Here is a 26,426-nt window from a genome sequence, read left to right on the forward strand (position 1 = left end):
AGATATGCAGATGACACCACCCTTATGGCAGAAAGTGATGAGGAACTAAAGAGCCTCTTGATGAAAGTGAAAAAGGAGAGTGAAAAAGCTGGCTTAAAACCCAACATTTAAAAAACTAAGATCATGGCATCCGGTCTGATCATTTCATGGGAAATAGATGGGGAAACAATAGAAACAGGGACTGACTTTCTTCTCTTGGGCTCCAAAATCACTGCAGATGGTGACTGCAGCCATGAAATTAAAAGACGCTTGCTCCTTGGAAGAAAAACTATGACCAACCTAGACAGTATTTTGAAAAGCAGAGACATTACTTTGCCAACAAAGGTCCATCTACTCAAAGCTATGTTTGTTCCAGTAGTCATGTATGGATATGAAACGTGGACCATAAAGAAAGCAGAGCACTGAAGAATTGATGCTTTTGAACTGTGGTGTTGGAGAAGACTCTTGAGAGTCCCTTGGACTGCAAGGAGATCAAACCAGTCAATCCTAAAGGAAATCAGTCCTGAATGTTTGTTGGAAGGACTGATGCTGAAGCTGAAACTCCAATACTTTGGCCACTGATGCGAAGAACTGACTCACTGGAAAAGACTCTATGTTGTGAAAGACTGAAGGCAGGAGGAGAAGGGGACCACAGAGGATGAGATGGTTCGATGGCATTACTGACTCGATGGACATGAGTTTGAGCAAGCTCTGGGAGTTGGTGATGGACAGGAAAGACTGGCACACTGCAGTCCATGGGTTGCAAAGAGTCGGACACGACTGAGCGACTAGACTGAAGTCAGTTGCTAAATACTGCACACATTGTTTGTTGTTGTTGAGTTGCTAAGTCGTGTCTGACTCATTCACAACCCCACAGACTGTAGCCCACCAGGCTCCTCTGTCCATGCCATTTCCCCGTAAGAATACTGGAGTGGGTTGCCATTTCCTTCTCCAGGTGATATACCCAGGGATCAAACCAAGGTCTGCATTGGCAGGAAGTTTCTCGACTGCTGAGCCACCTGAGAAGCCTGCAATAAACACGTAATTGTGCTTAAATATAGCCTTCATATCCAAGTGTACTTTACTGGGTTCAAATTCTAGGAAAATTGGTATACGCAAATCCAATTCTTTCCAGTTAGTCAATTCCCCATTCTCCAACCACTCTGTACAAGTGAGTTTTCCTCACAGATGCTGTCTTTGTATTTTCATGTCATTTTCACGTATGTATGTGCATTCCACATGCTCTAGAGGGCATCCCAGAGAGACAGTATGAAAATAGGCCAAAGGAAAAAGATGGTTTTTTGGAGAACAAAAACTTTAAACTTGCCACTTTAAAGTTCCACATGAGAGGGACTTCCCTGGTGGTACAGTGACCACCATGCTCCATTCAATGCAGGGGGGGCCACGTTTGACCTCTGGTCAGGGAATTATTAATAGATCCCATACGCCACAACTAAAAGATCCCACATGCTGCAACTAAGACCTGGTACAATCAAATAAATACTTTTTAAAAAATAAAGTACCACATAAGAATAATAAATGATGTTTCATTGAAAACTGGAAACTAGGTTACTACAATGAAACCCACTTAACAAAATTTTTTACGCTTTAAAAATAATTTGTCTCTCTCCTTTTTTGGCACCTCCTTGGGGGTCTCAAAGATGAAAATTCAAAATATTCTTCAAAATAATGTCTCTTGGGGGCAGGGGGCAATGCCTCTGACAAGGAGTTTCCCCTTACCTTGGTGCAATTTTACAAAAATCAAAATGAATAGCACAAGTGACTCAATGCCAGCAACATTTTCATCTACTTACAGTGCTATTGTCTGTGATACAACGGCACAAATACGTGGCTGGAACACAGATCTTTGCGAGCTGTCAGCTAAGAGCTGTCGGCTAAGAGCTGTCCATAACCCACAGGAGCTGGCTCATCCACCAGGGGGCATTCAGACGAATGCATCCGACAGCACACAAGGAAAGGTCAGAGTCCTTCATCCTCTTTGGATGCAAAACCCACGGAGAACAGATTCAACTATGAGATGACAGTCACTTAGGTGGAAGAGGTCTTCTCAAACCAATTGGCCTTTCCCTTAGGGAAAACTGAATTTTCTTAGCTGCATTTTCCTGACATTTCAGGTTATTCAAGCGCTTCATTTCATACTCCCTTTCACATTGGATGGCTGAAAAATAAAATACATGAAGCAATCCAACTGACATTTTTTACCAGGCATAGTTCAGTCCAAGATGAATATTTATCACACAGAAAAATCCACATTCTTGAATGCCAAACAAGAAGACAGAGCTACACAGAAGGGAGCCTGAGTGTGAGTGAGCAGATTTAAACACATGTCCAATCATCAAAATAACACACAAAATTTGCAATTTATTAAAGTAGTTCCTACAGAACTTACATTCTGCTGAAGGGAGCAGACCATCCTTAATGGTTTTACATTTTTTGAGGTGTACACAGCTACCAAATGCAATTTCTTCCAAGAAAGGCAACTTGATGTTGGCTAGTTTCGTGTACCACGTCTGTGTGAGTAGTGCAAGTTCCCAGGGTTCCTGTCTGGGGCAAAAATTAACTCATTCAACAGGATATAAATATTACATTTGCGTTCTCAGTTCCATTTCCCACTAGAGATTTTGGTTTGCAGAGAAGTATTCAGGATTTTCCAGAGTTGCAAATCTAGCCAGGAGAAGGAGCCTTTAATCAACATGTTATAATCTTTCAATGTAGAAATATTAATATATTGAAAAATAACCATAAATTATAATGATAGGGACTTCAGCTCACAAAACAGACTCCATGCAGTCAATCCAATCTTTCCATGTCTTTAAAGAGGATGTAGTTAAAAACTGTAAGCTCCAAGTCTTTCTTGATCAAAAATATGATCACATTAGGGAAGGAACAAATGGAATATTATGAATATGGTGCTTGGCACACAGTAAAGCTTTGAGTGTGTGATCTGATTTTTTTTTTTTTTTAGAAATATTTATTTGGCTGTGCTGGATCTTAGTTGCAGCATGCAAACTCTTAGTTTTGACATGTGGGATCTAGTTTTCTGACCAGGAATCAAACCCATACCCCCTGCACTGGGAGCACAGAGTCTTAGCCACTGGACCACCAGGGAAGTCCATGATCTGATTTTAATCTTTACTACACCATGGAGGTAAGACAAGGGAACAAAGACTCAGAAGTTAACTGAGAACCAGACCTGAGATGTAACCCAGGTGTGTTTAGAAGTATCAACAGAATCCTTAGAAAACAGGAAAAAGGAATGAAATCCCAAACTACAGTATTTAAAAATAATCACAATGAAATTTTAATGGATTGTTCTATGTATCCTACTTTGGAAGTTTTAAGTATCAGCTATGTTTCTCAGTTACAGTCAATGTGAATTCATATGTATGAGGAAAGGGGAAAGACCTGCTTTGGTATAAGTAGACGAAATGAGCTTATTACATACATGCCATCTGTCTTCTTCCTCCAGCTTCCTTGTTACTTTATCATCTAACCTTAAGGCGTGACTTGAAGTCTACAACTATTATAAATGCACTTGAACAAGTACACAAAGATGTATTTACAAGAATCCTCAGTGAAGCATTGCTTATCCAAAAAACCTCACACAATAGTCTTAATGTCTACAAAGAAGAGCCTGGCGAAACTGTAGTACACATATGTAATGAAAGAATGAGGTTTATCTTTATCTATGGATTTGGAAAGATGAGCAATCAAACAGTTAATGTTTATCTAGCACCTACTACATGCTAGATACCCTTTTAATCAGTTTACATATATAAACACATTTAATTGCCACAGTAATCTATGAAATAGGCAAGGTGCTATTATGTTTATTTTATAGGTTGGGAAGCAGGAACAGAGAAAAATTTACTCAAGGTCACAAAGCTTGGGTTTGAAATTTTAATGCATGTACAGATTTATCTATGTATACTTATATAGGAGTGTGTACATACATATATGTATGCACACATACATACTACAGGTTTATATAAATGATGTAAATACAGTTGAGACACTGATGACATTATGGACTAAAAGAACAAAAGTGTTCTAAAGTCTAAGACATAAATGTCTAAAATCTACAATTTACTCAAGATCACAAGGCTTGAGTTTGAAATTTCAACTCAGAAAATCAGACTCTAGAATCTGTGCTCACTAGGCTACATAAGATAAAGTAGGGGAGGAAGCAAAGTTCAATATAATCCCCCATATGCAAAAATGTGTGTGTATATACATATGTGTATGTACGTGTATCACATACAAGAGACAGAAATTGTAGGAAAAGATAAAACATTTTACCTGAGTGGGACTGGGCAGGTAGTATAGGGATGAGAATGGAGATATGAGAGATAACATTTTTATTTTCCTTTCAAAGCATTTGAAAATAAAAATGTTAAATGGTTTTGATCTTCTAAAATTGTTTAACCAAAAAAAGCCCAAAGTGAAAAACTGCCTGAGCAAATGAAAGAATCTGCCTGTAATACAGGAGACCCTAGTCCAATTCCTGGGTCAGGAAGATCCCCTGGAGGAGGGCATGGCAACCCACTCCAGTATTCTTGCCTGGAGAATCCCATAGACAGAGATGCCTGGGAGGCTACCATCCATGGGGTCACAGAGTCAGACACGACTGAGTGACACAGAACACCATTCTATTCCTCTTAACTTAGCTGCTTTTATAAACAGAATGATATCAAATACTTTCTTGTGAGACTGACAGAGAAGACACTGGTTTTGCAAATATTATTCATGATATAAAATGCTATATAGCCAAAACCACAGAATCAGTGCTTTAAATCATTCTCCAAATACAGGAATATCTTTGTTATAAAAATTATGCTTGCAACAATGACTACAGTGGTTATTTGCCTATAGTTCAAGGTCTAAAGTCATACTGAACTAACAGATCTAAGCAGAGTGCAATAATGAGTTTTCCCATAACTCTGGTTTTATAACCCTGTGGGATGTCTCCATTTCCTTCTTAGAATATTGTCAAAAAGTAAAATTCAACTGACTCACAATGATAAATGTATCATAGATTGCGGCAGAGAGGTTAAAAAACAAGTTCAAAAATTGAAAACAAGGTAGCACAAGAGTACTACAGAGTGAAACCCTCATGTAGTAGCCACCCAGGTTCACTATGGGTTTACTATTATTTCAGACAACATACAAGTCCCTTACCTACATTACTTCTTTTGTGTTCCATACCATGTGGCTCGGTATTGATCTGTTCATTTCACAGATGTGGAAGCCAAGGCACAAAGAAGTTAAGTAATTTACTCAAAGCAGCATGGGCAGCCAGAGGCAGAGCCAGGCTTTGAGCCCTGGTTTTCTTGGTAGGTTTTTTTGTTTTGTGTTGTTTTTTATTTTATTTTTTTTTTTTTTTGAGCAGAGTTCCTTTTACTAACAATGGGTCCTTGTTGGTTATCCATTTTAAATACAGCAGTGTATACATGAAGTATTTCCTAAAGTTACCTATCCCTTAGTTAAAACAGTTAAGATAGTTCTTAATTATCCCCCTGCAACTCCCCCACCGCAGCAACCATAAGTTCCTTTTCTGTCAGTCTCTGTTTTGTAAGTTTATTTCTTTTTAGATTCCATATATAAGGACAGTCACACACATTTCTCCTCCTCTGTCTGACTTACTTCACTCAGCATGACACTCTCTAGGTCCATCCATGTTGCGACAAATGGCATTATTTCATTCTTTTTAATGGCTGAGCATATGTGGACCACATCTTCTTTATCCATTCCTCTTTCAATGGATATTTAGATTGTCTCCATGTCTTGGCTATTGTAAACAGTACTGCAGTGAACACGGGCGTGCACATATCCTTTCAGATCATGTTTGTCTCTGGATATATCCCCAGGAGTCAGACTGCAGGATTATATGGTAGTTCTATTTTTAGTTTTTCATGGACCCTCCATACTGTTCTCCACAGTGACTGTACCAATTTACATTTCCAGAGCCCCAGGCTTCTTGATTGGAAAGCCCATATTGTCCATTTACTACCCGCCAAACACACAGGATTCAAAACTAACTCTCTGTACCAGTTAATCTAGAATTCTGTTAAGATGTATCAGACACCAAGGCATTTTTAGTTAGGTTTACACTATCTAAAGAGGTATTTTAAGGTTGTTGTCAGTAGTAGAAAATGCTGCTTTAGAGTAGGAAAACTCAGACTTCAATCCTTGTCACTCTCTTACTACATGACTGAGGGACTTTGATATTACCAAATTTTAGTCTTCTCATTTGAAATTTGTTTTGTTGTAAAAAACCAAGTAAGAATACTTAACAATCCTTATAAAAGCATTTTCCTTTTTAAAAATCAGTATCAAAAAAAAAAATCAGTATCCAGGCACCAGAAAATGCCTCATACAGTCCAGTATCTCACGGGATGTCCAGGACTTTTAACTAGGACACCCCCCCCCCAAGCCTGAGTCAGTGCTTACCTGATAAAAATACTTACACTTTATAACAACTGCACCGCAAAAGCTTTTCTACTCCATTCTTTCTCTGCAAGCCATAGGCCATGGTGAATTATTACAGTCCAATTTCCTAACACAGGTGCCTGATGTAATGATTCAGATATTCTTGTTCACTTTGCCTGAAATGATTGCAACGCACCTAATTAAGATAAAGTATTCACTTGACTATTTTAATATCCAAATAATAAAAAGATCCAGAAAAAAAAAAAAAGTCTGAATCTAAGAACCTCCCTAACCGATGTTCATGAACTGAACCTCTTTTCTCTTCTATTTTCCACTAACTCGTTTGATCACTTCTTGCCACATTAGGAGAAAATGCCAGGTAAACAGCATCAATATTCTGGCCCCGTATTCTGTCCTTGCCTAAAGCCTGCCAAATGGGCTGAAAAAACCTCAACACCAAAACGTGTCTCAAACGTGACAGTGTTAAGCCACAAAGCTCGGGCGGGCACAGGGACTTTCCGTCCTCCATCCTTTTAAAGACTGCAGACCTTCCTCCCAGGTTTTCCCTTCTGCGCTTAAAATGTGACCCACTTCATGCACCACTCCCATGCCTCCTTCAGCTCAGGCTTCGGGATGGGTATCCTCCCCGCTGGATGCGCAGAGCCCGGGGTAGGGAGAAGAGATGAAGAGGGGAGGGAAGAGGGGGTGAGGAGGAGGGAAGAGAGGAGAGGGAAGGAAGATTGTGAGGAGGAGGCGGGGCCGGCCCTCCTCGCGCCGTCCCCACCCACGCCTAGCTCCGCCCCTCCTCCCACACTCGCCACACACGCGGCGGGCGCGGCCACTCCGCCCAAGCCTCGCGAGATTGCTGCCGGCGAGAGGACGCCGGCGCCTGATTACCCTGGCTGGGGTGTGGGAGGGTCTCGGGGCCCGTGGGTCGAAGGCCGAGCGCACACCCATTTAGTCGTCCATGGCCGCGCGCACAGGCCTCCTTCCTGCTCGCGCCTGGAGGTGCAGGCGGCCCCGCGTCAGGCCAGAGCCTCCATAAAGGGCTTTGTGGTGCCGGCCCCGCCCGCGAGAGGCCCGGGGCTCGGCGTCCCACAGCCGACGGCCGGCTCACGCTTGACGGAACCAAGCCCACAGCGAACGAGAGCGCTTGTAAGCTAGGCCTTTCCCTGAAGACGACGCTTCTGACAGGGAGGGGGTTGAGTGCAGCGACCTGGGAGACTTGGGGGCAGCACTTAGAGAAACGCGCCGGGTTCTGACGTGTGGACGTGCGTGAGTCTCCCGCGTGCCCTGAGGGCGCGGAAGCCGCGTTAGTTCCCGCACGCCTCATGCGTCAGGGCCGCTTCAAACAGTGATACTCCAGACATCTGATGAGCGTTATGGGCAAAGTAGGCTTGCGAAAACGTGGTCTGATGGACACGTTTCTGAAGTCCTTACAGGATGGTGACTCAGGACGAATCTTTATTACTATGTCAGATGGTCACCGCTTAATGGCAAACAAAAGTAGTTTACTTCTATTTTGCGCGCAGGTTTTGGCGTCAGAACTGGGTTAGACTCCTAGTTCCGCCACTTTTAAGTTAATGACTTTTAAGTTAATCTTGCCTACGTGAATTGTCTAAGCCGCAATTTCTTTCACCGGTAAAACAAGTATATTTCTATATCTTACAGGGTTGTTGCGATGATCAAAGGTCGGGTCTGTAAACTCTCTGCCACAGGGTAAATGCCCAACTACCTAATTTTGAGCCTAATAACTTTATGGGATGGGCGAGGGATTAGCATTCCAGTTGTAAAGAGGCGAATTGAACTAAGATTGAAGGACTGCCTAGGGTCCGGTAGCTAAGTGAGGTTCAGGGCCAACTTTTGAAGCTAAGGGCTTCCCCCGTGTGGCTCAGCTGGTAAAGAATCCGCCTGCAATGCGGGAGACCTGGGTTCGATCCCTGGGTTGGGAAGATCCCCTGGAGAAGGAAAAGGCTACCCACTCCAGTATTCTGGCCTGGAGAATCCCGTGGACTGTATAGCCCATGGGGTCGCAAAGAGTCGGACACGACTGAGCGACTTCACTTTGAATCCAAACCCAGTGTGCTTTTCACTTTGACTAGCTACTTCTGATACTGTGTTAAATCCTGTCTGACTCTCTGGGCCCCTGTGGACTGTAGCCCGTGGAGCTCCTCTGTCCATGAGATTCTCCAGGCAGTGATACTGAAGTAGATTGCCATGCCATCCTCCAGGAGATCTTCCCGACCGAGGAATGGAACCAGCATCTCTTAAATCTCCTTCATTGGCAGGCGGGTTCTTTATCACTAGGGCCACCTGGGAAGCCCCACTTCTGGTTCTAGCTCCCACCTTAATTAGAACAAGCTGGTAGGGTTGACACACTGGTAGAGCACCAGGTTGTTAACTAAGGTCACACCCAGATGGAGCAGGGATAGAGTACCTTAGAGTTGAAGTGGCCATGGTTTCCTGGCCTGTATTCTTTTTATAGATGAACAAATCAAGATGCAGGGAGAGGATGTGGTCATACTGAGAGAGATCAGACTGTGATTTCTCCATATGGGAACCCCCATTTCTTTTATATATGTATATATTGCTGACAATTGTAGTTATTTTCTGTGTGACTCACTTTGAACAAATATGGTGGAAGTAAGAGCATGACTTCTGAAACCAGGTCATAAAAGCTGTCATGGCTTCCTTCTTGTGGTCTCTCTTGGATCACTAACCCTGGAAGAGGTCGGCTGCATCTTGGAAGGATGCCCAAGCCAACTTACGGAGAAATTCATATGCAGTGGGATGAAGGCCTCTAGCCAACAATTGGTAAGGAGCTGAAGCTTCTTGACACCAACCATGTGACTGAACCATCTTGGGAGCAGATCCTCCAAGGGACTGAACCATCTTGGGAGCAGATCCTCCAAGGCTCAGGCAGGCCTTCAGATGATTGTAGCCTCAGATCATGTCTTTACTGAAATTTCATGGGAGAGCCTAAGCCAGAACCCCTTCACTAAGTCACTTCAGGATTCCTGGCCCTCAGGAAAAAATGAGATAATAAATCATAATTTTAAGCCACCAAACTTACAGATATCTGTTACAGAGCAATAGATAACTAATGTACCATTAAGTGTCTTAATGTAGAAGGAATATTTTGCAAAGAGGAAAATAGCCACATTTTTACAATTGAGGTTAATGATTTAATTTAAATGAACAGTAAAACACATTATGCTTTACTGACATTTACTGAGCAGCTGATATTGCTAAATCTCTTTAGGACCACCATGGTGGTGGTCCAGTTGCTAAGTCTTATCGGACTCTTGGGACCTCATGGATTGTAGCCCAACAGGCTCCTCTGTCCATGGAAATTTCCAGGCAAGAATACTGGAGTGGGTTGCCATTTCCTTCTCCAAGGGATCTTTCTGACCCAGGGATCAAACCTAGGTCTCCTGCATTGTAGGCAGATTATTTAAGGGAAGCCCTAGGACCACTATAGATCTTTAAAAACTGTCAACACAGAAAATACACTTGAACAACATGGGTTTGAACTGTGCATATCCACTTATATGTGGATTTTTTTCAGTAATTACCACATGATCCAAGGATGAATAAATCTGTGAATACAGAGGAAACAGGTATGGAGGGCCAACTGTAAGTTATAGTCAGATATTTGATTGTGTGGGGATCAGTGGCCCTGATCCCTGCATTGTTCAAGGGTCAACAGTATATAGTAACCACCACTCCCTATGTGTATTTATAAACAAAAATAACACTAGATCCTATAGAATGTGAAATGATATTCAATAAGATCTGGTTCTATCCCCACCCCATTATCACTATTTCATTGTTTTCTTTTGCAATATCAAGTTATTTCTAAACATTTCTCTCTTCTTCTCCATCTTTCCCTTGCCCTCTTTTTCCTTCCTCCCTCCCTCCCTCCTTCCTTCCTTCCTCTTCTCTCTCTGAATCTATATAACCGCTCCCCCTTATTTTTCTGATGCCCTACACACATCTTCCTATTGGATAAGCCTTCACTAATTTCAACTCTTCAGAAAGTTGTCCCTTTTCATTTAAATTGGTTAAGGGAGCATTGCCGCCATCTAGTGATAAAATACAAGGAGGACTGCAAAGGAGGCATAATCTTATCAGGGACTTCTGTGGTGGTGCAGTGGTTAAGAGTGCATTTCCAGTGCAGAGGGCACAGGGTTCATTCCCTGGTTGGGGAACTAAGATCTCACTTGGCATGGCTGGAAAAAAAAATAACACAAAAACATTATTGATATGATAACATTGACTGTGCTTTGGTTACTGTTCTAGGTACTTCATATGTGTGTGCATGCATGCAAAGTCACTTCAGTCATGTCTGACTCTTTGCAACCCTATGGACTGTAGCCCACCAGGCTCCTCTGTCCATGGGATTCTCCAGGCAAGAATACTGGAGCGGATTGCCATGCCCTCCTCCAGGGAATCTTTCCAACCCAGGGATCAAACCCAGTCTCTTAAGTCTCCTGCATTGGCAGACAGGTTCTTTACCACTAGCGCCACCTGGGAAGCACCAGGTACTTTATGTACATTGTTTCATTTAATTATCACAAAAGATGTTGTCGTTTAGTGATGTGATTTTCCAGTTATTGAGAAGAAAAAAACAGGTACCTCAAGCAGGTCACAGGGTTTGACCCAAGACTATCTGATTCTGGTTTTCTGCTCTCTACCACACTATACATTCTCCTAGTATTGTAATTAGGGCAAGGCTTCCCTGGTAGCTCAGATGGTAAAGAATCTGCCTGCAATGCAAGAGACCTGGGTTCAGTCGTTAGTCTGGAAGATCACCTGGAGAAGGGAATGGCTACCCACTCCAGTATTCTTGCCTGGGAAATCCCATAGACAGAGGAGCCTCATGGGGGACTATAGCCCGTGGGGTTGCAAAGAATCAGACACAACTGAGTGACTAACGCTTTAGCATGTATACTTGTAAATATTTTTGCAACTGCCCTTTTCAAAGACAGTTAATTTATCATCATATATACAGTATATATATGCCTGCTACTTTGAAGGAGCAATGCTTTGTTTCTTTTAACTTAATACGTAAATCACAGATGCAGCCTACACTTTTTTCATGCTACACCCAAAACTTCTTTAGGAATGATACTAACTCAAAGCGAATGGTAAAGTAATTCATCTGAAAAACTTTAAAATCACCAAAGAACTTAACAGCCCTGAAAGCCCTATATATACTTCTGTACTTGCTCTTCAGTTGCTCAGGTGTGTTGGACTCCTTTGCAACACCACCAAGCTCCTCTATCCATGGGATTTTCTGGGCAAGATTACTGGAGTGGGTTGGCATTTTCTCTTCCAGGGGATCTTGTTGACCCAGGGATCGAACCCATTATCTCCTGCATTGCAGGTGGATTCTTTACTGCTGAGCCACCAGGGGAGCCTTCTATACTAGCACCTTCCTAATTCTCTCACTTCTCTATCCATTCCTCCCCATGTTTCCTTCTTCCTCCCCTGAAGTTTGTGTGTGCCCAAATTGAGATGCTCTTCTTCTGTTTGTTCTATCCCAGCACTCTCAATGGCTGTACTCTCCCTAATGTAATTATCACTTCTCTTTGGATAGGCCCCACATCTGATTCTCTAGCCAGCCTTGCCTTCTTTCTGAATTTATATCCTGCATTTCCATTGGTTTGTGGGATCTTCCTACCTGAATATCCTGTCCAGTTGAAAATTTCAGCATATCCAAAATGTAATTCATCGCCTACTCACTAAACCATCTCTTTTGCTTCTACTTCTAGGAATGGTGATGCGCTGTGAGTGTCCCATGAGTCATACTTAAAGTATTGAGCCAATTTAAAGCATACTGTTGGGAAGCTACTCCACGCCAGCCAACATTCTTGGCCATCTTCCATAACATTGGATCCTCATAGGTTAGGAGAGAAGAAGACAGTAGTTTCCCTAGTGCAGTATAGCAGGGAAAGAGTTTATAAGGTTAAAAATGACTTGCTTACAGTTATATGACTAGTAAGTTGCAGAGCCAGGCTTAACCCAGGTCAGTTTCACACCTGACCTCCTTTGAGTTCTCCAGGTCACCTGCCTTGACTGTGTCCCTTTGTCCATGAGATTTTCATTGCATGCTTACATTAACTACCTACTCATTTTATTTGAAGTCAACGGATTATGTTTCTGTACCTTAAACACATAATTTTCTGACCAAAACAAAGAACAAAAGCCTCAAATAGGGTCCAGACTTCTCTGCTCTGCTTAGAGGCAGAAGTTACAATTTCCTAGGTACCCAGTTCTCCTGTTCTTTAGGCGGCAAAACAGATCAGAATGCATTATCCTGATCCAAGACTGTGACACATGATTCACAGACTAGGATTCTCCCCAGGACAAAATCTGGAGCCGCAGGGATCCCTGACTGGCTTTAGGAGGGCGCCACAAACTGCACCAGCTGTGTAGCTGTGGACACCAGGAGAGCTCAGTGGCACTTGAATTCCTGCACTGCACAAGCATACAGCATTTGTTGCAAGAGCAGGAAGAAAGTCTTCCTTTACTCAGCATAATATAGGAGGTCTTTGGGCTGTTACAGGATCACCCTATTAAGTTCTATTAATTAAAAGGTTTATCTGCTTCAGTCCAATTGACATTTCAACGTCATGCTAATTTATAATGTCACTTTAAAAAGAGTAGGGGACTTCCCTGGTGGCACAGTGGATAGGAATCCACCTACCAATGCGGGGAACACAGGTTCGATCCCTGGTCCAGAAAGATTCCACATGCAACTAAGCTCCGGAAGCTGCCCGAGCTCTGGGACTCACAAGCTGCAACTCCTGAGCCTGTGTGCCGCAACTCCTGACGTCTGCGTGTCTAGAGTGTGTGCTCTGAAACGAGAGAAGCCACTGATGAGAACCCCATGAATCACAACGAAGAGTAACCCCTGCTCACCACAACTAGAGAAAGCCTGCACGAGCAACAAAGACCCAGCAGGACCAAAATAAATAAATACATTATTCTTAAAAAAGAACTTTGTCTTTAAAAAAAAAAACAAGTAGGAAAGTAGAAGCAATCAGAAAGTAATAGATGAGACCTCTATTCATTAAAGATTTATTAAAATGATTCATATTTGGTTGATTTTTCAAACATAAATCCGATCCATTGAGCTTTCCTGAGGAGGTAGAGACCCTCTGAAGAGGAGGTGTGCTCTGATAAAAAGGGTCTAACTAGGAATCCAGAATACCTGGATTATAAACTTCTTAAATATGAATGATTCTAAGCCTGTGTGTCATTTATGAAACCAATGACTGATTCCATGAATTTGTCTAAATCCTTCACATAAATGTTACAGTGCTAAATCCTTAGTAAAGGACAGTAATTTACCTATTTTATATTTTGGTATATTTTTGTAAAAAATAAAATGACATCAATTTTGCTTGTCCTAAAACTTTTGAAGATTTACATCCCAGGTTTACTGTATCCATAAACTTTCTGATTCAGTGATTCATATTTCATTGTAACACACATCTATTGAGCACTTTCTGTATGCATAGTTCTGTGACCAGCCCCTGCAGTCTAAACTATGTCCTCCCTTTCCTCCCTCCTCTAAATGTGTAAGAAAAGCTCTCTTTGCCCTTGAGGATTTAAGTTGATAATGGAAAGTATACATTCTCAGCTTGGAGAAATATGGAAAAAGAAATTATTGCCTGTCTCTGTCAGCTGTGAAAGTTGTCTTGAAACAATTAAGATTCATTTTTTAGGCCAAAATCTAAAATTAGAATGCATATAAGCCCCCAGAGGCAATAAATATCAAATAACTTAAATTCTGGATTTAAAAAAAAGATTATTTCAAAGCATAGAATGTCTTACACTTGCTCAAGCACTGATTTCCTAATGTTAAACTTGTTTGTGAATTTTACTCTTTGATTTTTTGTTTTCTGTTTGAACCACTAAGACAAATTCTTTAAAAAAAAAAAAAACTTTAAGGGATAATTTACAAATATAATTGGATGTATTCAAGGTGTACAAAGTGATGATTTTGATATGCATATACATTATGAAATGATTGCCGAGATCAAGATAATTAACACACCCATCGCTTAACAGTTAACACAGTTAACTGTGTGTGTGACTGTGTGGTGAGAATGCTGAAGATCTACTCAGCAACTTTCAAGTATACAATTCTGTATTACTAACTATAGTCACCAATTCTTCTATTTTTTATTGAAGTATAATTAAATTACAATGTTGGGCTCATTACTACTGTACAGCAAACAGATTCAGTTATACATACATATCATTTTAAAAAATACTCTTTTCCATTATAGTTTATAATAGGATATTGAATACAGTTCTGTATGTTACACAGTAAGACCTTGGGTTTATCCATTCTGTACATAATAGCTTACATCTGCTAACCACAACCTCCCACTCCAATCACCTCCCCAGCCACCTTCAACCACCAGACTGTTCTCTATGTCAGAAGTAACCAGTTCTTAATTGTTTCTCAGCTCCCATTTCTACTTGCAAGGTACCGTCAGTAAATCAAAGGACACCCCCTGCAGCTCATTTGCAACCTAACATGCTTTTAATTTTTAAGGTTTATTTCATATATACTGTATATTTGAGAAAGGAAATAACAGAAGTAAAATAATGCTAGAATAAACTCAAATTTTATGCCAAGTTAAGCATATTCTCTCAAACATGTATATGTAAATTTACAGTTTCCTCAAATATCTAAAATAAGTATTCTAAATCTCAGGAATTTGAAATGTTCAGAATAATACTTCTTATTCCAGGGAGTGCTTTATATTTTGCAAGTTGGGAGTCTTTCAAAGAAGACTTGAAACTCCATAGCAGAGTGACAATAACTTTATAGTAACTTTTATAAGAGCCAATGTTGGCCTTAAAACTCTAGCCAAAATCTATGTAGAGGCAGCAGAATTCTAAAATGATCCCTGTAATGGGCTGAATTGTATTCCTCCCAAATTTATATGTTGAAGTTCTAACACCTAGTACCTTAGAATGACTGTATTTAGAGACAGGGCCTTTAAAAAGATAATTACAGTAAAATGTGATACAGGTCAGCCCTAATCCAATGTGACCAGTATCCTTATAAGAAGAGCATATTAGGACATAGACATGCACAGAGGGAAGACCATGTGTGGAGACAGGAGAGATGGCCACCTTCAAGCAAAGCAGAAAAAGCTCAGAAGGAAACCAACCCTGCTGATGGCTTGATCTCAGAATTCTAGCTTCTAGAAATGACAAGAAAGTAAATTTCTGTTCCTTAAGCCACGTAAACTGTGAGGCTTTATTATGGCAGACCTAGCAATCCCATACAGCTCCCAAAGTTCTCACCTACCTATGTACACACCCTGTATAAGCTGCTATGGAAGTCAGCTGTTGTGTTGTGGCTAGAGGATGAGACTAGCCTCTCAGAGCAAGAGCAACCAGTGCTGACAGCCAAGCAAGATAACAGGAACCCCAATCTTAAAACTGAAAGGAACTGAACTCTACCAGCAGCTTGCAAGAGGCTCTGAATAGACAGTGTGCTCTGATAGAGTCTAGTCTATCAGATGAGAATGCAGCCCAGCTGACACCTTTGTTTCAGTCTTTTGAGGTTCTAAGCAGAGAACCAGCTGTGCCAGGCCCAAACTTATGATATGTGAGATGATAACTGAGTGGTCTTATAGACTGTTAAAGTTTGTGGTACTGATTTACAGCACAGAAAACTAACACAGTATGAACACCCAAGAGTTGGGTGATCACTGCATGTGATACAAGATCACTTACTTTATAACACCTCAAAGAAAATATAGTGCCCAGGAGGATCTCTCTTTCTCCCATCGTGTCTTAATAAGTCCCTGAAAAGTGAAAGTGGAAGTCACTCAGTTGTGTCCGACTCTTCGTGACCCCATGAACTAACTATACAGTCCATGGAATTCTCCAGGCCAGAATACTGGAGCGGGTAGCCTTTCCCTTCTCCAGGGGATCGTCCCAACCCAGGGATTGAACCCAGGTCTCCCACATTGCAGGGAGATTCTTTACCAGCTGAGCCACAAGGGAAGCCCTAAGTCCCTAGAATTTGCCCTAGAGGGCAAATAGGACTTACCTTGCACAACAACAAGACCAAACTCCTCTTGCTCTGGCCCCATTGGTCAGGACACCATCTTTCCCCCTGGTCTTGGCTCCCTCCTGGGTTTTGTAATCTAAAGCAGATAATATATATCGATGTGGAATTTAATTTCCCTCCCTTTGAGTGTGGGCTAGACTTACTGACTCTCTTCTAACAAATAGAATAGAGAAGAAGTGACTATGTATGACTCAGAGACTCCATCATAAAGGGCACCATAGCTACCTACATGTTCTTCTCTCAGATCACTTGCTTTGGAGGAAGTCATCCACCCTGTTGAGCAGTCCTGTGGAGAGGCCATGGAGTGAAAAACAGGCCTCAAGTCAACAGCAATATGAGGGAGCCGTCTTAGAATTGCATCCTCAGGCCCCAGTTAAGCTTTCCGATGACTGCGCCCCTTGCCAGCATCTTGACTGCAACCTCACGAAAGATCCTGGGCCAGAAACACCCAACTAAGCTGCTCTCAAATTCATGACCTACAGCAGCTGTCCCATCACATCTATTTTAAGGCACTAAATTTGGAGTAACTCTTTACTCCAGTAGATAACTAACATAATAGGCTAGATTAAATCTCTTACATGAAAAAGAAACACAGAAGGAAAGATCCAGGAATCAGGAGGAGTTAAGAGGAGAAAGAAGTAGAAAGAGGGTGTAGTGAGAATTTTGAAGGTGTTCATTCTTTTGGAAAGACAGGATGAGATTAAAGCAACTGATATAGACAGTGGAACTCTGGGGACAAAAAGATGTTAAAAGGTATATTTAGAAAACTTTTTGCCTGGCTATGTGGTATAAATCTCTCTCCTGTATTCCAGGAAAACTTTAAGTAAAGATCTATGTATTTTTAAATAATAATCTTAACACTGCCCAGTGATTTAATGTGTCCCCAGGCTCATGAACCACTTAAGTCTGCCCTAGTCATTTTCTCCTGCATCCTCAACTCCCCAACTTTTCTTATAACTCAGGTGGCCACAGTCAACACTCTGGCCAATGAGACAAAGGAGTAAGTGTGTTGGGAGTTTCTGGGAAATACTTTGATTCCTGCTGTGGAGAGAAACACAATTTGCTGGCACTGCCCCTGACTTCCTGTCTTAAGTATCATGAAAGATTGTGTGAAGCCCACATCTTGTGCCAAGAAGAAGACAAGCCTAAAGATGGAAAGGTATCCAGCAGAAGGTGGCTGAGCATCAGAACAGAAAGCTACAGGAATCCTGGAGCCAATCACTGAGCAGCTACATCCAACCTGGATTGCCTCCTGCTCACCTTCTCCTTAGAAGAGAATAGTAACATTCTTTATTGCTTCAGCCAGATGTTGTGTCTGTCTCTTTGCAACCTCATGGACTATGTCCATGGAATTCTCCAGGCCAGAATACCAGAGTAGTTAGACTTTCCCTTCTCCAGGGGATCTTCCCAACCCAGGGATCAAACCCTGGTCTCCTGCATTGCAGGCAGATTCTTTACCAACTGAGCTATCAGGGAAGTCCCCCAGCCAGACAAGCTATGATTAGTATGGTTTTCTGTTATATGTGGTAAAACCATTCCTGATACTGAGATGAATATTTGCTTATAAGTGGTGCCACCCTCAAGCGGGTCAACATCATATGTGTTCACATGAGACCAATTGAGTTCAAAATCGCCTCCCACGGTAGTGAGGAGTCCTCCAGTTAGGAAGGTACCTCAGCACCTCAGTGTTCTATCCACAAGATGGATATAATTATACTTTCATCACACAACTCTCAGGGTCAGTAGTTGAGTACACATATTACTTAAAAGACTGCGTAGCCCATATTATATCAGTTCAGTTCAGTTCAGTTCAGTCCCTCAGTTGTGTCTGACTCTTTGCAACCCCATGAACCACAGCATGCCAGGCCTCCCTGTCCATCACCAATTCCTGGAGTCCACCCAAACCCATGTCCATTGAGTCGGTGATGCCATCCAACCATCTCATCCTGTTGTCCCCTTCTCCTCCTGCCCTCAATCTTTCCCAGCATCAGGGTCTTTTCAAATGAGTCAGCTTTTCACATCAGGTGGCCAAAGTATTGGAGTTTCAGCTTCAGCATCAGTCCTTCCAATGAACACTCAGGACTGATCTCATTTTGGATGGACTGGTTGGATCTCCTTGCAGTCCAAGGGACTCTCAAGAGTCTTCTCCAACACCACAGTTCAAAAGCATCAATTCTTCTGCACTCAGCTTTCTTTATAGTCCAACTCTCACATCACAAGACTACTGGAAAAACCATAGCCTTGACTAGACGGACCTTTGTTGGCAAAGTAATGTCTCTGCTTTTGAATATGCTATCTAGGTTGGTCATAACTTTTCTTCCAAGGAGTAAGCATCTTTTAATTTCATGGCTGCAATCACCATCTGCAGTGATTTTGGAACCCAGAAAAATAAAGTCAGCCACTGTTTCCACTCTTTCCCCATCTGTTTGCCATGAAGTGATGGGACCACATGCCATGATCTTAGTTTTCTGAATGTTGAGCTTTAAGCCAACTTTTTCACTCTCCTCTTTCACTTTCATCAAGAGGCTTCTTAGTTCCTCTTCACTTTCTGCCATAAGGGTGGTGTCATCTGCATATCTGAGGTTATTGATATTTCTCCCGGCAATCTTGATTCCAGCTTGTGTTTCTTCCAGCCCAGAGTTTCTCATGATGTACTCTGCATAGAAGTTAAATAAGCAGGGTGACAATATACAGCCTTGATGTACTCCTTTTCCTATTTGGAACCAGTCTGTTGTTCCATGTCCAGTTCTACCTGTTGCTTCCTGACCTGCATACAGATTTCTCAAGAGGCAGGTCAGGTGGTTTGGTATTCCCATCTCTTTCAGAATTTTCCACAGTTGATTGTGATCCACACAGTCAAAGGCTTTGGCATAGTCAATAAAGCAGAAATAGATGGTTTTCTGGAACTCTTTTGCTTTCTCTATGATCCAGTGGATGTTGGCAATTTGATCTCTGGTTCCTCTGCCTTTTCTAAAACCAGCTTGAACATCTGGAAGTTCATGATTCAGGTATTGCTGAAGCCTGGCTTAGAGAATTTTAAGCATCACTTTACTAGCGTGTGAGATGAGTGCAATTGTGGGGTAGTTTGAACATTCTTTGGCATTGCCTTTTCTGATCACACATATCACAGCCTTGTCTAACTCAGTGAAACTAAGCCATGTCATGTGGGGCTATCCAAGATGGTCAGGTCATGGTGGAGAGGTCTGACAGAATGTGGTCCACTGGAGAAGGGAATGGCAAACCACCTCAGTATTCTTTCCTTGAGAACCCCATGAACAGCATGAAAAGGCAAAAAGATAGGACACTGAAAGATGAATTCCCCAGGTCGGTAGGTGCCCAATATGGATACTAGTGATCAGTGGAGAAATAATTCCAGAAAGAATGAAGGGATGTAGCCAAAGCAAAAACAACACCCAGTTGTGGATGGGACTGGTGATAGAAGCAAGGTCCAATGCTGTAAAGAACAATATTGCATAGGAACCTGGAATGTTAGGTCCATGAATCAAGGCAAATTGGAAGTGGTCAAACCGGAGATGGCAAGAGTGAACATCGACATTCTAGGAATCAGCAAACTAAGATGGACTGGAATGGGTGAATTTAACTCAGATGACCATATTATATAATAGGTATAAATTCTCATTATGTTGAGAGTTTAAAAAGCAAAAACTTAGTATTCAAAATCTTTGAAACCAAGAGAATTCTCACAAAATTTAAAGCTTATCAACTATCAATTTAGGGTCTACAGATAATCTGCTGCTGTAATTAGTAGATCTTGCAGATATGCAGAGTGAATTTGGTTCTTAACTCTTCATTCAGTGAAAGAAATTTCCAACAAATACAAAAGCAAAGAGATTCATATACTGACTCTCCATCTACCCCTTATTTACCCAATATAAGCAGCTATCGGGGCTTCCCAGGTGGCTCAGTCAGTAAGGAATCTGGCTACCAATGTAGGAGACACAGGTTTGATCCCTGGGTGGGGAAAATCCCCTGGAGAAGGCAATGCCAATCCACTCCAGTATTCTTGCCTAGAGAATTCCATGGACAGAGGAACCTGGTGGGCTATATAGTTCATAGGGTCACAAACAATCAGACACAACTGAGTAACTAACACCATACAAACAGCTATCAATACATCTCTGGTCTGGTTTAACCTGTCACCCTCCCCATAAATGTTGTTGTTGTTGTTTAGTCGCTAAGTTGTGTCTGACTCTTGTGATATCATGGACTGTAGCCCTGTGTATATATCTCTAGAACTAACTCTGTGTGTGTGTGTGTGTGTGTGTGTGTGTGTGTGTGTGTGTGTGTGTGAGTCACTCAGTCACGTCTGACTCTTTGTGACCCCATGGACTGTAGCCCGCCAGGCTTCTCTGTACACAGAATTCCTCAGGCAAGAATACTGGAGTGGGTAGCCATTCCCTTCTCATTCCCTTCCGCCATTCCCATCTTCCCAACCCAGGGATCAAACCTGGGTCTCCTTCATTGCAGGCAGATTCTTTACCATCTGAGCCACCCCATTTTTTTCACCTGCAAAAAGGCACAGATTAGCGGTCAGGATCCAATCTCTTGGGTCACTGTGAGAAATAAATAGCAAAACAATGGTGAATAATAGCTGGAATGACTAAACCAGCCAAGCACTTCCCTAAGCACTTTTCCTGCAGTATCTTTAATCCTCAGCATTTGGCACATTCCCAGTGCTCAGCAAATGTTCCCTTCCAGGCCTAGAAGCAGGCTTTACAGCGATAAAGATGACGGAGTGGCAGCCCTGATTAGGAGAGGTCAGTGATAAAAAGTAGTACCTTATGAGGCAGAGTCCTCCACAAAGCCAGGAGGGGGACAGGGGCTCAAGAAAACCTCAAATTTGCAGCTAAGTCCTGGATCCTGGAGAGTGAAGAGTGGTGTGAAGAGATGGGAACCGGGTTGAGAGGAAATGAGGAGTCAGGAAGAGAGGAAAGTACCCTGAGGCCTCTCGGCCTCTGGAGCGTGCTCCTGATTCACACAGCACCTCCCAGCAGTTAGCAGTCTGCACAGACTCTTGGGTTCTGAGCTGGTCCAGACTCAGGCTAGGAGGAGATGAGGTCAAGAGTCAAACCTACAGCCATCTCAGAATGATTGTTGTGTTCCACACAACCAAAGCATGCCCTTTGAAAATTATTAGTTTATTTATTTGTGGTTGCTCTGGGACTTCATTGCTGTCTGAGGGCTTTCTCTAGTTGCCATGAGAAGAGGTTGCTCGCTAGTTGCAGTACACAGGCTTCTCATTACATTGGCTTCCCTTGTTGTGGAGCTTGGACTTGAGGGCTTGCAGGCTTCGGACTCTAGAGCATCGGCTCAATAGTTGTGGTCTGTGGGCTCTGTTGCCCTGCAGCATGTGGGATCTTCCCAGAGCAGGGATTGAACCTGTGTCTCCTGCATTGGCAGGTGGATTCTTACACACTGCACCACCAGAGAAGTCCCATCATGCCCTTTGCAAATGATCTGAATGAGAGTTATTTTTTACAAGACTGGCTTGTGACACAGCTTTGAGAATGGGGCATACCAGGGAGGGTGGGAGGCTGACCTGAGCTTGGCCCTAGAAAGACCACCACCCACATTATCCGGGAAGGGAGTTCCCATCACCCACTAAACTTCTGAGGTTCCCATTACTGTTTGACGGGCCTGCAGATAATATCTGGTCTGCAAATCAGGGCTGGCTGGGATGGACCCATCAGCTGACTACCCCAGCAGTCCTGACCACCCCACCTGACCTTGAGAGCCCAACCATTTCCCAGGAAAGGCTCCAGTCATCAATAAGCTGGGAACAGAGTCTAAGAGTTAAGAAAGGATGAATCCAAAATCAATGTTTATTAGAGAGGAAGGTCTTCCCATGTTTCTGTTTCTCTCTTCAGAGGGCTTTGTGTCTAAACTGGGCTTGAAACTTGGTCTCACAATACTTCTCAAAGGGGGAATCTGTGAACCCAAAAGAACCAAGTGAAGAATTAATTTAACATGCATAGTCTCAGGCCTTGCTACCAAAATTCTAATTCAGATGCTCCAGGGGTGAGGAATTAAGAATTAGCTTTTCAAAAATAAGTCCCCAGGTGATTCTCCTTTGGGTGTTTTTGGACATTTGTCCAAAACTGGCTTGAAGACCATTGCTTCAGATAAGAACCTGGTGTCCTGGAAAAAATACAAATTTTGTGGATATCCTGAATGTTCAGTCTGCAGGGGCAGAGTTAGAGGGAGAAAGTGAGAAAGGAAACCCAGCCATCTGCATTTTAAAGAAGCTTCCCAGTTGAAGGTGTGCTGGCAGATTTTAAGAACCACCCGCCCAGGGAATAACAAAATGTTCTCTTAGAGGCACCACGGGCTGGAAAACCTATTTCTGCTGAATCTTCTTAAGCTACTTTGGGTGTATTTTCATAAAACCACAGCCCCAAGGCTCAAATAGTGAATGAGAAAAAGACACAGTACTGAGAATAAGAATTAAGTAAACCAACAGTGAAAGTGTTAGTTGCTCAATCAAGCCCAACTCTTTGTAACACCGTGAAGTGTAACCCACCAGGCTTCTCTGTCCATGGAATTTTCCAGGCAAGAATACTGGAGTGAGAGCCATTCTTTTCTCCAGGGGATCTTCCCAACCCAGGGATCCAACCCAGTCTTCTGCAAGGCAGGCAGCTTCTTTACCATCTGAGCCACCAGGGAAGCCCCAAACCAAGAATGGTTCCACATCAAAGATTTTTTTGTCCAGTTTCTCCAGCAGGAATACCACACTGTATTTGCCCTCTTATTCATCATACTTTGCCTGCAGAAGTTTTCTTATATCAAGATACTCAATAAATACCCATTGACTTGAATGTATTCCCCTTTGGAGAGCAATACTTTCAACAAGGGTTGGGTTGGCCAAAAAATTCATTTGAGTTTTTCACACCAGTGTATGGAAAAACCTGAACAAGCTTTTCGGCTAACATAATACTATATTATTTAGTGCTGGTGTTTGGATGAGTTCACACATGTACATGGGCAAGGGGCAGAAGAGGTGGTGGTGAACAAAAGTGGGTTTGATAAAGAAAGGGAGATAAAACTCAACGGGTTGCTAAGTAGACTTAAGTTGTAGTTAGGGAGAACATAAATACAAGTTCTAATTTTGGCTTACTTCCTCTCTTGCCCTGGGATCTTAAGCAAGCTACTTTCATTTCGCTATTTCAACCGTGACTTTTTTTTTCTTTTTTTAAAGGAATATTCCTGTGGAATTATTTTAAGAAGTAAGAAAGAAGAGATTGGAAAGCACCTTTTCCTCTTAGCCAAAATTATGCAGAAGAGAATTGGAACAGTTCGATGTCAGAAATAGTTTCTTCCTTCTTTTTCTTTTTTAAAATTTTTTATTCTTCTAAAAAATTTTTAGGCCACACCATGCAGCATACACGATCTTAGCTCCCCTACAAGGGATCAAACCTGCACTGGGAGGGCAGAGTCTTAACCACTGAATCACTAGAGAAGTCTTTGTTTTCTTTTCTTTCCATAAGCTAAAAATAATTCATTTAGTAAATATCTACTGAGGATTTATTATAGAAGGTATGATGACTTCTATGGGCTTCCTATGTAGTGCTAGTGCTAAAGAACCCACCTGCCAATGGAGGAGATATAGAGACGTGGGTTCAATCCCTGGTTCAGGAAGATCCCCTAGAGGAGGACATGGCAACCCACTCTAGTTTTCTTGCCTGGAGAATCCCATGGACAGAGGAGCCTGGTGGGCTACAGTCCATGGAATCACAGAGAGTTGTATATGAGATAAGTGATCCATGCAAAAAAAAATAGAGGAAAACAATAGAATGGGAAAGACCAGAGATCTCTTCAAGAAAATTAGAGATACCAAGGGAATATTTCAGGCAAAGATGGGCTTGATAAAGGACAGAAATGGTATGGACCCAACAGACGCAGAAAATATTAAGAAGAGATGGCAAGTATACACAGAAGAACTATGCAATATGACCCAGATAACCATGACCATGTGATCACTCACCTAGAGCCAGACATCCTGGAGTTTGAGGTCTAGTGGGTGTTAAGAAGCATCCCTATGAACAAAGAATGGAGGTGATGGAATTCCAGTTGAGCTATTTCAAATCCTAAAAGATGATGCTGTGAAAGTGATGCACTCAATATGCCAGCAAATTTGGAAAACTCAGCAGTGGCCACAGGACTGGAAAATGTTAGTTTTCATTCCAATCCCAAAGAAAAGCAATGCCAAAGATTGTCCAAACTACCACACAATTGCATTCATCTCCACATGCTAGCAAAGTAATGCTCAAAATTCTCCAAGCAAGACTTCAACAGTACGTGAACTAAGAAATTCCAGGTGTTCAAGCTGGATTTAGAAAAGGCAGAGAAACCAGAGATCAAATTGCCAACATCCGTTGGATAATAGAAAAAGCAAGAGAATTCCAGAAAAACATCTACTTCTGCTTCACTGACTATGCTAAAGCCTTTGACTATGTGGATCACAACAAACTATGGAAAATTCTTCAAGAGTTTGGAATACCAGACCACCTTACCTGCCTCCTGAGAAATCTGTATGCAGGTCAAGAAGCAACAATTAGAACCAGACATGGTACAACAAACTGTTTCCAAATTGGGAAAAGAGTATGTCAAGGCTGTATATTGTCACCCTACTTGTTTAACTCATATGCAGCGTACATCATGTGAAATGCCAGGCTGGAAGAAGCACAAGCTGGAATCAAGATTGCCGAGGGAAATAACAATAACCTCAGATATGCAGATGACACCACCCTTATGGCAAAAAGCAAAAAGAAACTAAAGAGCCTCTTGATGAAAGTGAAAGAGGAGAATGAAAAAGCTGCTTTAAAACTCAACATTCAAAAAATGAAGATCGTGGCATCTGGTCCCATCACTTCATGGCAAATAGATGGGGAAACAGTGACAGACTTTATTTTCTTGGGTTCCAAAATCACTGAGGACAGTGACTACAGCCATGAAATTAAAAGATGCTTTCTCCATGGAAGAAAAGCTATGGCCAACCTAGACAGCATATTAAAATGCAGAGACATTACTTTGTCAGCAAAGGCCCACCTACTCAGAGCTATGGTTTATCCAGTAGTCATGTATGGATGTGAGAGTTGGACCATAAAGAAGGCTGAGCATCAAAGAATTGATGCTTTTGAACTGTGGTGTTGGAGAAGACTCTTGAGAGTCCCTTGGACTGCAAGGAGATCAAACCAGTCAATCCTGAAGGAAATCAACCCTGAATATTCATTGGAAGGACTGATGCTGAAGCTGGAGCTCCAGTACTTTGGCCACCTGATTGGAAGAGTCGACTCATTAGAAAAGACCCAGATGCTGGGAAAGATTGAAGGCGGGAGGAGAAGGGAATAACAGAGGATGAGATGGTTGGATGGCATCACCAACTCAATGGACGTGAGTTTGAGCAAGCTCTGGGGGTTAGTGACGGACAGGGAAGCCTGGCGCGCTGCAGTCCACTGGGTCACAAAGAGTCAGACACGACTGAGCAACTGAACTGAACTACTGAGTTTTTATATGGTGTTTAATAGCAGCAGCTATTAAGAATCACTTTAAAATTTAATCTTTTATCAGATTTAGATTTATGAGGTGTCAGAATGCTCATCTGTTCAAATATTTACTAATGTTTACTGTATGCCACATGAAAGAACAGTGAAACATCCTACTGGTTTCTGCATGAATCAAACACACACTCTCTCTACTAGTTCTTGCTTACAACAGCTCAGATCCTCTTCCCAACCCCACCGGATTCCCCATAATGTACATGCAGTCATGCATGCTCAGTAACATCTGACTCTTTTTGACCCCGTGGACTATAGCCTGCCAGGTTCCTCTGTCCATAGGCTTTCCTAGGCAAGAATACTGGAGTGGG

General features: G+C 42.2%; 2 protein-coding genes across 2 annotated transcripts; one reads left to right on the forward strand and one right to left on the reverse strand.

The window, feature by feature from the left end:
- Positions 1 to 1,567: 1,567 nt before the first annotated feature.
- On the reverse strand, positions 1,568 to 7,061 carry CUNH4orf36 (chromosome unknown C4orf36 homolog). The gene is made up of 3 exons (XM_040237286.1): positions 6,468 to 7,061; positions 2,390 to 2,544; positions 1,568 to 2,158 (listed from the first exon to the last, which is right to left on the reverse strand). Exons 1-3 carry the CDS (start codon positions 6,530 to 6,532, stop codon positions 2,025 to 2,027), a joined length of 354 nt encoding a protein of 117 aa, XP_040093220.1. The 5' UTR covers positions 6,533 to 7,061; the 3' UTR covers positions 1,568 to 2,024.
- LOC120861621 (formin-like protein 20) lies at positions 7,037 to 9,553 on the forward strand. The gene is made up of 4 exons (XM_040237331.1): positions 7,037 to 7,098; positions 7,224 to 7,584; positions 9,141 to 9,299; positions 9,333 to 9,553. The coding sequence occupies exons 1-3, from the start codon at positions 7,037 to 7,039 to the stop codon at positions 9,231 to 9,233; spliced, it is 516 nt and encodes a 171-aa protein (XP_040093265.1). The 3' UTR covers positions 9,234 to 9,299; positions 9,333 to 9,553.
- Positions 9,554 to 26,426: the final 16,873 nt, after the last annotated feature.

The sequence above is a fragment of the Oryx dammah genome, unplaced genomic scaffold, assembly GCF_014754425.2.
Source record: "Oryx dammah isolate SB20612 unplaced genomic scaffold, SCBI_Odam_1.1 HiC_scaffold_3, whole genome shotgun sequence".
NCBI lineage: Eukaryota > Metazoa > Chordata > Mammalia > Artiodactyla > Bovidae > Oryx > Oryx dammah.

Coding starts and splice junctions, on each gene's coding strand:
- LOC120861621 (XM_040237331.1), top strand. CDS start 7,037: ATGCCTCCTTCAGCTCAGGCTTCGGGATGGGTATCCTCCCCGCTGGAT. Junction 7,099..7,223: donor CTGGATGCGCAGAGCCCGGG/GTAGGGAGAAGA, acceptor ACCCACGCCTAG/CTCCGCCCCTCCTCCCACAC. Junction 7,585..9,140: donor CACAGCGAACGAGAGCGCTT/GTAAGCTAGGCC, acceptor GGTCTCTCTTGG/ATCACTAACCCTGGAAGAGG.
- CUNH4orf36 (XM_040237286.1), bottom strand. CDS start 6,532: ATGGCCTATGGCTTGCAGAGAAAGAATGGAGTAGAAAAGCTTTTGCGG. Junction 2,545..6,467: donor CGGTGCAGTTGTTATAAAGT/GTAAGTATTTTT, acceptor TTTTTGCCCCAG/ACAGGAACCCTGGGAACTTG. Junction 2,159..2,389: donor TCTGCTCCCTTCAGCAGAAT/GTAAGTTCTGTA, acceptor TTTATTTTTCAG/CCATCCAATGTGAAAGGGAG.